Source organism: Aspergillus campestris, assembly GCF_002847485.1.
Source record: "Aspergillus campestris IBT 28561 chromosome Unknown P168scaffold_13, whole genome shotgun sequence".
Classification (NCBI taxonomy): domain Eukaryota; kingdom Fungi; phylum Ascomycota; class Eurotiomycetes; order Eurotiales; family Aspergillaceae; genus Aspergillus; species Aspergillus campestris.
In genome coordinates, this window is record NW_020194348.1 from 773,888 (window position 1) to 788,175 (window position 14,288).

Consider the following 14,288-nt stretch of genomic DNA (forward strand, 5'->3'; position numbering starts at 1 on the left):
GGGGGTGTATTTGGAGGGGGAGCGGAGGGGAGCGGGGAGGTGCTGATATGATATGATATGGTTGATGGGGATGTGGGGCCTTCTCGGGCTGTTACTTATACCTTTGGAAACTACGCATTAATCTCTCACCCCTGCTAGGGGATGATATACCGCGCGCAAATCACGCATTGTTTTTAGTTTTATAATGTCTGATAATTGAAATTTTATGCTTGTCTTGACATTCCTTGTCGCTTGTGCTTATCAATCAGAGCGAAGAATACAGTTAACAGTGGGTGATGCGCAGTCTTATTATGTCTTATAATACATCAATCACATCATCATGTCCCTCTTGGAGTCAACCCTAGAATCCAGCAGCTCTCTTTTTCTTGCGCGCCTTTGCAGCACCCCTTCTTTCAGCGTCGCGACCCCCAAATATACCGCGTTCCATTTGAGTCATTGGGAGATCTTCCTCCATGACTTGACTACTTTGAATGGCCCTGGAGCTCTCGCCTGCTTGGGTCTGACTACCCCAAACCCGAGGTGTAAACGTAGCCGGAGGCTCGTTTGTTGCGGACGATTCCAAACCAACCCCTTGTCCTTGAATCTTCTTCGGCCGCGGCGTCGCTTTTGGGGTCGTCGATCTAGCAGCCCGGTGCGGCTCTTCGACGTCCAGCGTTGATGCTATCTTCTGCCAGTCATAAGTGGCTGGGTCGGCGCCGGTGGGCCAGTGGCCGAGTATGCTCGCCACACTTTGAGGGGGTGTCCGTCTGTCGATAGAATTTGTATGAGCCGATAAGCTGGTATAGATACCACTAGTCTCATGAGTTGCCGTCCCACCCATTTCCGTTCTTGCGCTGCTTTGTGGCGCAGTGCCACTGATAGGTTCACTGCTTGGATTCCCTACGGTGCCATCAAATACCAACGAGTCGCCTCTTTGGTTCGATGCGCGCCTTGGGTCGGACTCATCCAAGCCATAACCTGATTCACGCGCCATGATAACTCGTGTTAAAGCGAGATCACCTGTAATGCGTCGAATTGTTTTTTCTTTCATGATTCTAGTTCGGCCTGGTATGTCGTGGGGCAAAGCACTTAGCCAAGTGTTCACCAAGCGGTCGTAGGTTGCTATCAAGTTCCACTGCAAAGTATTAGGTGGCTGTTTAGCATTGGACTGAAAGCCGGTCACGGCTTGTAGTTGAGAAACTAGTCGGCATTTGCTACCAGGAGAGTCGCATTCGAGTTCTGAAAGCAAATCCTCAAGGCTCCGTTCATTTTGGTCAATATCGCCCAACAACGAGCCACTTCCAAGGATCTCAAACCTGCGATATGTCAGTAATTGATCCCTCGACGAGAATGGGGGGCATTCGTACAACGTGGGACTTGTTGAATGACGAGTGGAAGACTGGTTCACCGTTTTATCCCTCAGGACTATAAGAGAATCTTGAAAGCCCCTTTCAAAAAGTTCATTTCCAAATTCTTCCGGCACCCTAGTTGATTTCCCTGCAGCAATTGCATAAACCTGTGTGTAATCAATGGCCCATCGAGGGATTGCAAGAGGGGCGAGAAGAGATATCCCGGAGTCCGGTGCCACCAATGAACCGGGGCCAAGGGCGGATTCGTCCCCGTCGTCGACTATAAAATCGTCTCGGGAACTAGTTCCTTGAGGTGTGTGAAGTCCGGTATATCTCTTTTTCACATGAATAGCATCCTTTCCAGGTTCCGGCTCGCTCGCCGCACTATTAGTTGGGGATGCAACGTATATTGATTCACAGACAGAAAGGCGAGAATCTAAGGTGAAAAGTTTCACGAGTCTCAAAGTAGGTTCATAATTCTCCTTGCTCATAGATGACGGAGAATGAACGATTTCCCTGAAGGCAAGTGACACAAACTGCGTGAGATCGGAAGGGACTTGAGCCTCCCCGGGTTCATCGGACGCCAATGGAACTTCAATGACGAAGGGGTCCGGAAGGCTTGCCGTGTTGGTTTGTTGTCGAGCAGAGATATCAAACACCAATGCAAGATGACTGAGGCGAGAGTACAATACAATATAGAAGTCTGGATAACACCTTGTCAATTTGGGTAACTGGATACCGATATAAATGTCAATTCCATACCTTCTTGGAAAGATAGAGGCGACAATTGCAATGTTATGTCCTCTGGATCTCGATAGTGCTGCCAAGAAAGCAGGGGATAAAGAGAAGATCGTTCTTCACCCTTTGCTGGGGATGGGCCTGGGATCTCCAGCCAAAAAATCCGAGACGTCGTAAGGATGAAGGCGTGTGACACGTTGGAAGTACTTCGTTTGACATCCAAGATCCACTCTGATTTTCGTTTTAAACCCAGTTCTATTGGATATGTGCATGTCTGCCCATCCTCTACCCTGTACAGCATGGGACAGCGTCGGTCAGAAACTATAAAAGTGTTGAAGTCTCCAACCCATTCAATGACGGCCCAGCCGTCATAACGAGCATGATTAATCATATCATGACCAACCTCAGGATCAACCGACGGCAATGAGCCGGATCTGACGCATGCCGCAGTCCAATTGTTCCTATTTTGTCTGTGACGTCCCGTTATTTCCCAAAGGCTCCAGTTTCCTCTCTGGTCGACAATGGCAAGCTGTTTTTGGTACCACGGATTAAAGGCGACATCTGCATGAGCAAACCCTCCGGTCTGTGAATTTGATATCTCTACCAACGGATTCGCTTCGAGGCGGGAATTCTGAGCGCGTCTCATGTGCATTTGGTCATTGGAGAGGCGCACGGGTGTCGGTTTTCTGTGATAGATTGGTCGAAACACCACAGTTGACTGGTGGAAACGGGCTGCCACCCAAGTAGCCTTTTCTTCCACCGGACGTGCAAAACGGACCTGGCGAACAGGCGCGCCCCCTGCTAACCATTCGATAGAATCCGCCTGGCCAATTGTTGGGACCCGCAGCGAAGTCGTCTTGTCTAAGCTCAGCTGCGTGGTACAGTCGTCCATTCTCCGGAAGGAAATGGCATTGCCGCATTCTCCGGACGCCATAACGGCGATGGGAACAACTCGATTTCCCGAATCATCATTGTCAAGATCCACTGCATATCCAAAGTCGAGAAGTGAGGAAACCAAAGGATCGCAAATCTCACTCGTAGATGTGATGATATGAGAGAGGGACTCGTTGCTAGCCAATGGCCAACAGGCGGAAAGTTCGGGATATACTTTCGGTAGTATATTTTTGTTCTCGATCAATGAAGATTGGGGAGCGGTAAGAGGCGACTTCACAGTGGTGGTCGTGTTCCCAGAGTAGTAGATCGAAGGCCCTAGAGAAGAAAATTGTTGTCGTCAGTACACACTTTCTTTTCAATTGTGATGCCCCGCGGCTTTGCGGGCAAAAACATACGGTGACCCAGGACTCGAGAAAATGTCCATGTCCGACTCTCTGGTTGATAGATGACTCTTCCCAAGTGCCCATACTGCAGAGAATTTGAAAGATATTCACCCATTGGGGCTGCCTTTACGCCTTGTGAAATGATCGACTAAACCCTTCCTTTTTAGCATGTCGAGAGCGATAAGTGCTAGTATGCTTCCGGGTTAAATTGAAGCAATTCGGTCGGAGAAGACAAGGACGATAAGCGCAGTAGAGGATCAAATCGTCTCCCTGCAGATCCAGGTGCTTTTTAGAAGCCCGATATGACGATACATATGTAGGCGCAAGAATTTGATTTCAAGATGCGGTGGTGTATAGTTCCGCCGGAGAAAAGCACTTTTGAAGAACAGATGCCAAGACTTTTAGTCACCTCCGGGTTGCGGCGCAACAAAGGTTGGTTTTGGGGTACGAACTTCGACAACAACTTCAACACAGTACAGCCTTATCGCAATTCAATTCGAGCCTGTGTCCCATGAAACTCTTTCTCTCACACATACCTGAACACGCGCAACATCTAAAAACTTGAGATTTCCTCATTCAGAAACAACAGGGTCTCTTCACCATGAGTGCCTTCGAACCCTCACTTTCAACAAGTGGCATGCGACCACCACTGACTTCAGCCGACGCCCCCTCCATGGCTGATTCGCTCCCCAGTATTAATTTCGGATTCGAGGACTTGCGCAGTCGCATGGCGCAGTTCACCGCGCGATTTGATGCATTTATCGAGCGGGGGAGAAAGCAGGTGCTGGAGGAGAGAAACCAGTTCAAGATAGGATTGGTGGAGATGCAGGGTACGCGATAGGACACCCCCATACGATTATAAAAAGAGCCACGGCTAATTGGTTTGACAGAGGACGAACGCATGCGGCAAAGGGATATCGAAATCCTCAATCTCAAGGCGCAGACCCACGAACAAACATTGCAAAAGGAAGCCGCCGAAGCCGCTGAAATGCATGCCGCTATTGCGTCCGTGGAAATGGAGCGTGCTGCTCGCCTTGCAAAGCGCGACCGCCTCAAGCAACAAATCGACGAAACCCAAAAGGCTATCGCCCAAAAGACAGAAGCGCAGAAGGCTCATTCTCGTTATCTAGATGCGCAGTCGCGTTTGAACGTACCGGAGCTTGACTTTTGGCAGGACTATTTGTGCATGCGCATAGAAGGTGCTGGGAGAGAAGATCGCTTGAAGTTTGTGTATACCCATTTACTGGAAAAGGATTGGGAGGCCGAGGCCTGGTTCGAGCTTGGAACTGCCAACCGCGACTATGAGGTGTTTCATACACGGCCAAAGGTCGACCGGGACGCGTTAAATCGGGAACTCGACCTTGTGAACGAGGATCGTGATTTTGGTGCATTTCTCAAAAGGATGCGCAAATTGTTCGTTGAGGCATTGAAATAGGAATAATCACGACATGCAGTTACGGCAGAAGACTCACACCCGCCCTTTGAAAGGCATGTTTCATAGTAGCACAGACAAGTAGTTCTGTTGATGTCCGAATCGATAGTCTAGTGGATTATTTTCTATAATTCATTACACCTTCAAAGGCAAGACTTGATCGCCAACTCAGCCACCGGTGGCCTCCCGATAGAACGATATGCTACGGCTTGCTCCGCCCGTGGCGAATCCTTCTGATCTCCCGACTTTCGGTAACCATTTGACACTCCATACGGCTTTCTCGGTCTCGGAGTGGGTTGCAACACAAGTTTTGGTGTCAATTGACCACACTTTGACTTTCCCATCAAAAGAACTTCCAGGCTGTCAGTCTCGTCAAGGCATGGGTCCCGGGAGACCATGGGGAAGGGGTAGTAAAATATAAGCAAGAGACTCACCTGCTGAGGAGATACTCTCCAGTATAGCTCCAAGACAGAGACAGGATCCAAGCGGAATGGCCCGTAAGGCTTGCGACCTGCTCGCCGGAAGAAGTGTCGTACAGTACGATGACTTTGGAATCACCCGCAGCGGCGAGGAATTTCCCTCCAGGAGAGAACGTAACCGCTCGCACGGGTTTCACCAGTCCTATATTGAGAGTCAGACACACCTTTACCCATCGATTACGAGAGTGGGAAGGGAAATGTACCTGATAGACTGAACGGCATGCGACCAGATTCGGTGCTGAAAATGTGCACACTACCATTCTCGTGCCCGCTGGCAATAAAGCGGCCGTCCAAAGACTAGAGGCACTTAGTAGGTCGATTAAGAGTCTCGAGGGGTTTGGAACTGCTTACCAAATCTATACAAGTTCCAAAGCTCCCTTTGGTTTCGTAGTCACGGATCTGCTCAGCATGGCCATTTAAATCCCATACCCTAATGTGTCCGTCTTGGCTGACTCCAGCAAGATATTGGCCGTCTTCGGACAAGGCAACCGCCCAAGTATCGGATAGCCCTCTCCCATCGACGGCTAAGAAATAAAGAGTCAGAAAATCTTTGCCTTTGTTGATGTGTAAAGCATGAATTACCTGGGACGTTGTCATCTTTGGACCAGGTTCCTTCCTGGCAAGACCACACCAGAATTTCTCCCCCAAAGCCAACACTCACGGCCCTCGACCCTTTCCGGTCCGTCACTACATGATGACACCCGGCTCTATGTGCTCCATCTATGGACTGCACCAGTGGAAAATCGGGGTTTTTGGTTGAGTGCACCTTGATCGCGGAGGCTCCCGAGACAGACAGGATTTGATTCTCGGTGACGGCAAGCGAAAAAATATCAGACGGATGGGCTGCAAAAGGTGTCAGTGCCACTCAGGTAGATCGGAAGGAGAATTTGACTGGAAGGCAGCTGGGCGACCAGCACGTACCATCGTCCGAAGAGCCGCAAGAGAGGTATTGTTTCGACTAGAATCAATTGAATTGCCAGATTAGTCTCCTACCAGTAGCCTTATTTTACCTCCGATAACCCTGCGTCTTACCATCTCTGTATACCGTATGCTTCCAATGGCTAGTTGCGTCCCAACCCGGTGGTTTTTGGTGATGTTGTTCCGCCGCGGAGGAGGGGAAGGATGGCGGGACGAATTGGAGAGTGAGATCATCTATGGGGCCGAAGGGCAGCCAATCCAACCCAATGCGAAAGCTCCGTGCTTCTAGCAGCAAAAGCACAAGATATTGAATAATACTCCCAGAGAATGTAGTAATACACATGGCCTCATTTTATTCTATCATTTAATTTGGAAATCAAAGGTTCCAATACAAATATCCAGGCACAAAAGCTTCCCGCCAGAACCAAACGCCCAAGTTCATGCTCCATATATATTCTACACTTACAACCCAGTGAAAGATACAACTCTGAGCCAAAACCGAGCCAGCGACCTTTTTCCTGCGGTGTTGATCCCTCTCTCTGTTGCTTTCGTTCATTTATATGCCGAGGTTCTACTCAGAGTAGAGTCTTGTTTTTTCCCTTTAGGCTGTTTGGGTCTTCCCCCACTGTTTCTTGATACCTGTCGAGGAAACGATTGTTAGTGGACGAAACATGATCACCAGGGACTCCATGCCATAGGTCTGCATACTTTCAACGCAATGGGGACATAACGTGTGGGCACGCTTGATCTGGCCACATCCGGAGCAAGTGTTGAGGTTCTTGACATCCTTCAAGGCTTTTCCGGCCATCTGCCTGTGACGCTTCTTCATGTGGGAAGTCTTCTTCTTGGGGACAGCCCGCAAAACCGATTCCCAGATGTCGCTCAAGATTCCCGGGATTTGTAATGAGATCGCAGGGCGTAAAAAGGCGTGTGGGGCGATCGAGGCATTCTGGAGAAGTTGCGACCATTGGCCTGGGATAGAGGCCGAACTGCGGAAAAGACGCAAAGCCATTGCGGTGGGGGGAGATGGGTCGCAGGGCGGTGATATAGATTTTCGGGATATGGAAATCTTCCTGGGCGGGGGGTAATCAAAGACAGACGGGTGATAGTCTCGTCACAGCGTCGGAGTTGGGGGAAATGGGCATCACTCAATGAAGCTTTTTGCACCGAATCTGCGGTTTTGCTGCTATTTGGGTCTGGAGAGATGGCGCTACGCCCCAACCGGTTAGCGTCCCCCTGAGTCGCGACAGCCTCCATTAAAGGGGTCCAGATGAGCGATCGATGAACTGCAATCTCTCCTCTTCTGTTAGACAATCCGAACTTCCCTGGGGTAGACATAGACAGCAGGTCTCCATTTCAAACCCTAACGCTGTCTCGGTAGCCTGTCTCGTATCTATCTCTCCTCTTCGATTCCCGGTTTTTGTCCACTGTCCACCATCATCAGTCAATCGTTCCCACCACTCCACTTCCGACAGATCTAAACAAACCCCATCAAGGCATTGATTCTTGTGCTCCACGATGGCTGCTGCAGCAAGCTCGACTTCGGCCACGGCCGCCCCGGTTTTTCCCCATAGCCATGTTGGTTTCGATAGCATCACCTCTCAGATCGAGCGGAAACTCCTCAAGCGTGGCTTCCAGTTCAACGTCATGTGCGTTGGTAAGTTGACTCATGATCATCGGGTTGCATGGGCCAGCATCATTGACACAGACGCATCTAGGACAAACCGGTCTGGGAAAATCGACTCTGATCAACACCATCTTCGCGTCGCATCTGATCGACTCCAAGGGCCGCCTCACCCCCAACGATCCCGTGCGCTCGACCACCGAAATCCAAACCGTTTCCCATAGTACGCGACTGTTGTGGCCCCTGCTCCCGAGCTTTACTGACTAGATTATACAGTCATCGAGGAGAACGGTGTCCGCCTTAGACTGAACATCGTCGACACTCCGGGGTACGGTGATCAGGTCAACAATGACAGATGGTAATGAACACCGCGAGCACCACGAAGACCTATGTCCTCCAGGCTAACGATCGGTTTTCAGCTGGGACCCAATCGTGAAATATATCAAGGACCAACACTCCGCCTACCTTCGGAAGGAGCTTACGGCTCAGCGCGATCGCTATATCCAAGATACCCGCATCCATTGCTGCTTGTTCTTCATTCAACCCTCAGGCCATGCGTAAGTCGATGGATGTCAACATTGTGTCATCCAGGGCAACGCTGACTGTGTTTTGATACCTTAGTCTCAAGCCGATCGACATCGTCGTCCTCAAAAAGCTGTCTGACGTCGTCAACGTCGTCCCGGTGATCGCCAAGGCCGACTCGCTTACTTTCGAGGAGCGCCAGGCATTCAAGGAAAGAATCAAGGAGGAATTCTCCTTCCACAACCTGAAGATGTATCCCTACGACAATGAGGAGCTCGACGATGAGGAGCGTGCAGTCAACGTCCAGATCAAGGTACCGTTTGCGTCTATGCTCGCCGTGGGCCGCTTCTAACTTCCTCCAGGACATCATCCCCTTCGCCGTGGTGGGTAGCGAGAAAACCATTGTTGTCAACGGCCAGCAGGTTCGCGGTCGCCAAAACCGTTGGGGTGTGATCAACGTCGAGGACGAGAACCATTGCGAATTCGTCTACCTGAGGAACTTCCTCACCCGCACTCACCTCCAGGATCTTATCGAAACCACCAGCCAGATCCACTACGAGACGTTCCGTGCTAAGCAGCTGCTGGCTCTGAAGGAGAGCAGTGCCGCTGGCGGCCACAGTGCTGGAAGCCGTCCCATCAGCCCCTCTGCCGACCGGGAGCTCAGCCGCAACTCGCAACGGATGACCATGAATGGCTATTAGACCACACACAAAAAAAGCAAATGAGCTGCGGAGAATGCGTTGCAGTACCGAGCGAAGCGAGCGTTAGGTACAGGCTGTTTCTTCATGGAGAAACCAGTGAAAAATAGCCTTGGAGACCCATTATTTTCCCTTTTTTTTTATTGCCTCTTTACCACCAAGTTCATACCAGCACGTTCTTACATATATCCTTTTAACTTCTGGTTTCTTTTTCGTTCTAGTCTTTTTTTGTCCTCGTTTGATTTCATCTTATTCTCTCCTAGTTCGGGAGTGATTTGGGCTTGCCTCGCCTCGACATGATATATCCTTATCACACAATCCAAAGCGAAACTAGCGGCAGAATCCTGGTGTGACTTTTTCCATGTACTTAATCTCCCTAATTCTCGTCTGTTAGGGGAATATATTATTCAAATGCGACGAGGAATCCCACTAAACTCTCTGAGATATCTATATACTATCGCTTGCGTGGTGTTGGAATACCCTCTCGTGTCCATCGTGACTGAGAAATGGGAAGAATATACATGTATTACTCCATATATGGAAGGTATAAACCGTATAGGCGAGTCCTAACCCACCTGATGCCTTCTGTCTGTTTAAGGAGTACTTGTAGTCTATTGCAGTAGGAAAAGAATCAGATGCAAGAAGACACCCGCAGGGTCTTTCTATTTAAATGGATGGATTATAGTTGTTGATAAGGTCCTGCTTATCATGCGGCTTCTAAAATGATCTGCTCGGTCAAATCGCACAGACAGGATGAATGAATGAACGACGTAACGTAACGATCGCCTATATATCGCTAGTCTGTGGTTATTGCTTTGATGGTGGATCCTCATGTGCGGCTTGTGACTCCTGTTCGAGGAAGTTGGACCATAACTCCGCCAGCGACTCTTTACTTGTGTTCCCGTTGTCCATAAATTCTGTGGCCAGTGTCGACGTGCTAGGGGTGCGATGGACTGATCCTGGGATACGCAGTTTTCCAGAAGAACTCGATGTTCCTGGGCGTGCCAATCCTGCCTGTTCACGTTGCTCTGTTATATGTTGTCAGTGTCGGGTACTATGAAAATAGGTAAGGTACATATCACTCACCATCATTCCATCCTAAAAGCGCTGCAATAAGTTGGAGGATCTGGAATTTCTTGGGATCGGACCGATCAAGGGCAAGGAAATGCAGTAGATGATTTGTGACAATATGCCTGTGTATATGGTTAGCCATAAGACGAGATGGGAGAGGTAGAAGTGCCGGTAATGAACACAGGAGCGGAAGTATGTCCAAATTTATACATACCTGTCAACATTGTCCTCCGGTTTCCCTTTTTTGAGGAACCGCAGAGCCTTTGTCAGATGATCGTTCAAGGTCACTGCCTCGTGTCTAAGCTTCCCTATCAAGAGATTCTTCTCCCTAACTTCTTTCTCAAACGGTCGGACTCTCTCTAGCTCACTTTGGGCGTTCGCGAGATCTTTATCGGCCTGTGATGCCTTTGCTTCCGCGCCATTCAACGACCGTTTCAGTTCCTCAAGTTGGGCATCAGAACTCTCCACAAGCTCACGGAGTTCTCGTTTCCGTTCTAGGTCCAGTCAGCTTTGATGAATCCCAGGACACAGTGAGGTAGGCGAATTTACCTGTTTGTATCTCCTGTAGAGCCCGTTGCAGTCCATCCACAGTGGCCAGCTCTGAATCGCGTTCGGCGGAAGCTTTTTCGTAAGCATCTTTAAGACTGCCGAGCTGTTCCTCCAGATCTATCACCTTCTCGCCGAGGTTCTCTCTGATAGACCGCTCTTCCATTGCAAGGATCTCCCAATTGTGCATGGCTTCCTTCGCTTGATCGAATTCTGACTGGAGGTATGATTCCTGCTCGAGGAGCTCTTCCTTTTCCTTCAGCCAATTCTGCTGCGACAAGTTCGTCCGATCTCGTAAGGTAGCAAGCTCCTTCGACTGCTCTTCATTTTCGTTTGACAACCCTTCCATCTCGGATTTACTACCCTGTAGCTCTTCGTTTAGGGCCACGTTCTGTTCTTCTAGCTCCTCGATTTTCGACCGCGCTTGAGCAAGCTCCTCCTGTACAATAATTAGCTGATATTCTGGATTGAAGTCGGGTATATGCAGCACGAACAGCATCCTCTTTAAGTCTTTCGCCTAGTTGTGACTTTATGACATTCACCCTCTCCAAAAGTTTCTGGAACTGTGTCTCTGCTTGCTCTTTCTTGCTTTCGGTGTCATCCAGCTTGTGCTGCAGGGCTTCCATGTCCGCACGGTGCTTCGATTGTATTTCCTCCAGCGATTTGCGCATATCTGTGACCTCGGCGCGGAGAGAATCTCGGTCTCGGACAAGCGCGTCAAACTTTTCTTGGGATTGAAGATTATCGGGGGAGGACGCATCGGCCCCGTCGTTCACGGGCGCGGTGCCATCAGGATGCGGGGGCGTCTTTTCCTCGTCGCCTTGCTTATCCGGTGAACCGCCATCTGTGTTGTTCTGTCCCTGTTTCTCCGCTGTGTTGTCCGAGGACTCGGGCGCTTTCGTCTCGTCCGGATTTGCCTGGGCGGCCTGTTGTTAATCATTTAGTATGGAACGCGATTGAACCCCGTGAGAGTCACTTACTCCGGAGTCCAGGGTTGTATCATCTGTTGGCTTTCCGGGTGACTTGGAATCCTTATCATCGGGAGGTCCGGCCTTCGTGACAGCCTTGCCCTTTTTCTTGCTCTTTGGTTTCCCGCCTGCTCAAGAATGATCAGCAAAGACAAGGTCTTGTTGACGTATCGTAGGATTGCAGCATTGCCCACCTTCAGGCATATTTTTGATTGGATACGACTAGAGGTTGTTCGCGCGTAAATTAACGATGATGGTTATTGTCCGGAGTTAGCTAGCGGGTGGTAGGTTCAAGTCCATAGTTGTCAACAACACTAGCGCTGTTTGCATTCGTTGGGTTGATTTCCTTGCTTAGTACGCAAATTCATTTGGTCAACTAAATAAATGCAACTACGCAGCACCATTTGATTCAATCAACTACTGGGGGTTCTGAGACTTCTCTCTTTCTTCAAATATAAGTTCTTAGTAAAGGTTGCTGGTCTAATGTGTTTATACAGACCTTGGTGTTGTTGTCACTGCCCTATCTTCCAAGGCGCGCCATCAAGAGTACAACTTCCATTTCTGGACTCATTTTTCATATTATTCCATGAGATTGAGAATATAACTTCTTTCATTATTCATCATTACTTAATTGTAGAACGTCGGGAGCACTATCAGCTTTTCACCGCTTGAATGTGACTGACCTCATCCGTCAAGTCAACGATGAAATGTCACACTCGTCCTGCCGCGTATTGCTGACAACCATATACCATGGTAATTTCTTGCAGTAGCAAAGCAGACCGAAGCTTTCCACGGGGGACATCACATGAAATCGTCGAGGAAATCAGGATCCCGGTCTTGGTTGCTACTTGCTTCGAGATTCTCCTCAGTCATCAGATCATCATAGGCGTGGTCCTTCTGCCACTTCAGTTGCTGCCGTTCTCTCTTTTCCTGCTTCTCCCTAGCCATCTGCTGATCCCTCGTCTTCCTCTCGTCTTTCCGCTTCTTCGCCAGATACTCTTCTTTCTCCGCCTTGAGGTCCGGGAACTTCTCGTCTCGGGTCTTGTTAAGTCTGTTGACGATGGCGTTCTCTCGTTCCTGGACAAGGACCTTTTTGACCAGCTTCTGGTTATGGAATGAGACCTGTCCAGTCGCCATGGAGCCGTCCTTCTTGAGATTCGACCATGGCGTATAGATGATTGTGATGTTATCGCGTTTGTTGCCTATCGAGTTGTTTAGCCGCGGGGCATTCCCTCCGAGGAGTGCGACAGGCGAGCTCTACCGTCTATGGAATTCGCTTTGGTCAATTGAGCGCAATCCTCTAGCAGCGGCTCCGGGATATTATCCCATGTCTCCCCTTCGCGCATGCGGAGGTAGACGTGGGCACTGGATAAGTTGTCGACGTGGAACTGAGGATGGTGTTAGATGGTTTTGTTTCTTCCGTCGCGCGAAGGAAAAGGCAACGAACCCTAAGGAATCAATACAGGCGCCATCGTTAAGACTCGTTCAGTGGTAAAGCGACGGAGGAGTGAAATACCAAACATCCTTCTCCAACCCATGTTTTATGAGATCCTCATCTGGCAAAGTAATGTTAGGTCAATACCATAGACCTTTGGATGAAATGTTGGTAACCATACTCTCGAATTTGTCCTTGCCGACGTAGATGAACGCGGAAGGTTCAACGACCTTTGATGTGAAATAATACACCATCTTCTCTGTGCTTGTATTCCTCGGTTGTAACTCAACCAAACAGCATCAATCGCCTCGGGTCAACCTGTTGAGTGTGCAACCCAGGAAAAATTTGAGCTCCAGGTCACTAACTGCAGCATTTCGATGGTGGGGAGGGACACTATGTGGGGATTTAATCTGTGCCAATCTCATCCTAACCTCGTTTTCAATGAACTGATTAGTCATTATGCTGGAACACCCAACATCCATCCAATAAAGTACCTTAGCAACTCAACTACCTACGGGGTAGTACTACGAGTAGGTACTCTTTGATTGATCGAGGACTCGAGAGGTAGGGTATGTTATCGACATGGGTAAGCGGGTATGTGCCTCTGAAACAAGCAGTTGAACGCCTGGCATATCCTTAACAAAACGAATGACCTCGGGGAATACCATGATGCTGTGTCTCAAGACCAGCAATCCCTGGTCATAACCGATGTGTTTCAACGTCTGATCTGACCTCATGTACAGGGGGGTATCATTGAGAGATCGAAAAAACTTACAGTGTTCACAAAACAGGTAATACCCTGTACTATCATGTACCAACCGGATCCTCTGCCTCCGAGGTACAACCTCTTGGCATTACAGACAGACAGCCTAGTATTAAACCCCGATCCAACAGTCAGTTATCGGGCCATCATTGTTTCATGTTTCAAGTGGTTCTCCAGAGTGGGTCATGACACCGGGATTGTATACTCTTAACAGTTAACAGTGGTCCCCCGAGATGACCAGGAGAGAAAAACCGTTACACTTAACCCTCTAGGCTCCCTGCGTATACTTCGTACGGCGGATGAGCCCGTCCAACCGCCCCACCGTCTATCCATCATCCTACTCTGTGACTCGCAAGGACGCCGGAATCAAGAATGACTGCCCCTTAAGAGGGTCCGGGAAAGAAGGGGTGAATTTTTGGATTCCTTGTCGGGTATTTTTAGTGTATATAGGTGTATACTTGGATTCTCTTGCTTTCTCGTACGGAGTAC

At 49.3% G+C, this 14,288-nt stretch overlaps 6 protein-coding genes across 6 annotated transcripts; 2 read left to right on the forward strand and 4 right to left on the reverse strand.

The window, feature by feature from the left end:
- Positions 1 to 326: 326 nt before the first annotated feature.
- P168DRAFT_275587 (uncharacterized protein) lies at positions 327 to 3,608 on the reverse strand. The gene is made up of 4 exons (XM_024835503.1): positions 3,356 to 3,608; positions 2,091 to 3,275; positions 1,347 to 2,031; positions 327 to 1,295 (listed from the first exon to the last, which is right to left on the reverse strand). Exons 1-4 carry the CDS (start codon positions 3,456 to 3,458, stop codon positions 341 to 343), a joined length of 2,928 nt encoding a protein of 975 aa, XP_024689545.1. The 5' UTR covers positions 3,459 to 3,608; the 3' UTR covers positions 327 to 340.
- Positions 3,609 to 3,822: 214 nt separating this feature from the next.
- P168DRAFT_275588 (kinetochore Spc25 family protein) lies at positions 3,823 to 4,815 on the forward strand. Its single transcript, XM_024835504.1, has 2 exons — positions 3,823 to 4,173; positions 4,234 to 4,815. The coding sequence occupies exons 1-2, from the start codon at positions 3,945 to 3,947 to the stop codon at positions 4,776 to 4,778; spliced, it is 774 nt and encodes a 257-aa protein (XP_024689546.1). The 5' UTR covers positions 3,823 to 3,944; the 3' UTR covers positions 4,779 to 4,815.
- Position 4,816: 1 nt separating this feature from the next.
- On the reverse strand, positions 4,817 to 7,314 carry P168DRAFT_313265 (SKI complex subunit WD repeat protein SKI8). Its single transcript, XM_024839648.1, has 6 exons — positions 6,881 to 7,314; positions 5,837 to 6,097; positions 5,606 to 5,778; positions 5,458 to 5,551; positions 5,210 to 5,396; positions 4,817 to 5,127 (listed from the first exon to the last, which is right to left on the reverse strand). Exons 1-6 carry the CDS (start codon positions 7,182 to 7,184, stop codon positions 4,944 to 4,946), a joined length of 1,203 nt encoding a protein of 400 aa, XP_024689547.1. The 5' UTR covers positions 7,185 to 7,314; the 3' UTR covers positions 4,817 to 4,943.
- Positions 7,315 to 7,467: 153 nt separating this feature from the next.
- On the forward strand, positions 7,468 to 9,459 carry aspD (septin aspD). The gene is made up of 6 exons (XM_024839100.1): positions 7,468 to 7,829; positions 7,891 to 8,019; positions 8,073 to 8,154; positions 8,216 to 8,353; positions 8,418 to 8,631; positions 8,681 to 9,459. Exons 1-6 carry the CDS (start codon positions 7,691 to 7,693, stop codon positions 9,017 to 9,019), a joined length of 1,041 nt encoding a protein of 346 aa, XP_024689548.1. The 5' UTR covers positions 7,468 to 7,690; the 3' UTR covers positions 9,020 to 9,459.
- A 195-nt stretch (positions 9,460 to 9,654) lies between these two features.
- P168DRAFT_330247 (putative Golgi matrix protein) lies at positions 9,655 to 11,851 on the reverse strand. Its single transcript, XM_024841562.1, has 7 exons — positions 11,796 to 11,851; positions 11,614 to 11,729; positions 11,128 to 11,559; positions 10,637 to 11,072; positions 10,302 to 10,581; positions 10,103 to 10,209; positions 9,655 to 10,044 (listed from the first exon to the last, which is right to left on the reverse strand). Exons 1-7 carry the CDS (start codon positions 11,803 to 11,805, stop codon positions 9,824 to 9,826), a joined length of 1,602 nt encoding a protein of 533 aa, XP_024689549.1. The 5' UTR covers positions 11,806 to 11,851; the 3' UTR covers positions 9,655 to 9,823.
- A 372-nt stretch (positions 11,852 to 12,223) lies between these two features.
- P168DRAFT_293339 (putative DUF814 domain protein) lies at positions 12,224 to 13,416 on the reverse strand. The gene is made up of 4 exons (XM_024837793.1): positions 13,218 to 13,416; positions 13,118 to 13,157; positions 12,863 to 12,990; positions 12,224 to 12,803 (listed from the first exon to the last, which is right to left on the reverse strand). Exons 1-4 carry the CDS (start codon positions 13,288 to 13,290, stop codon positions 12,403 to 12,405), a joined length of 642 nt encoding a protein of 213 aa, XP_024689550.1. The 5' UTR covers positions 13,291 to 13,416; the 3' UTR covers positions 12,224 to 12,402.
- Positions 13,417 to 14,288: the final 872 nt, after the last annotated feature.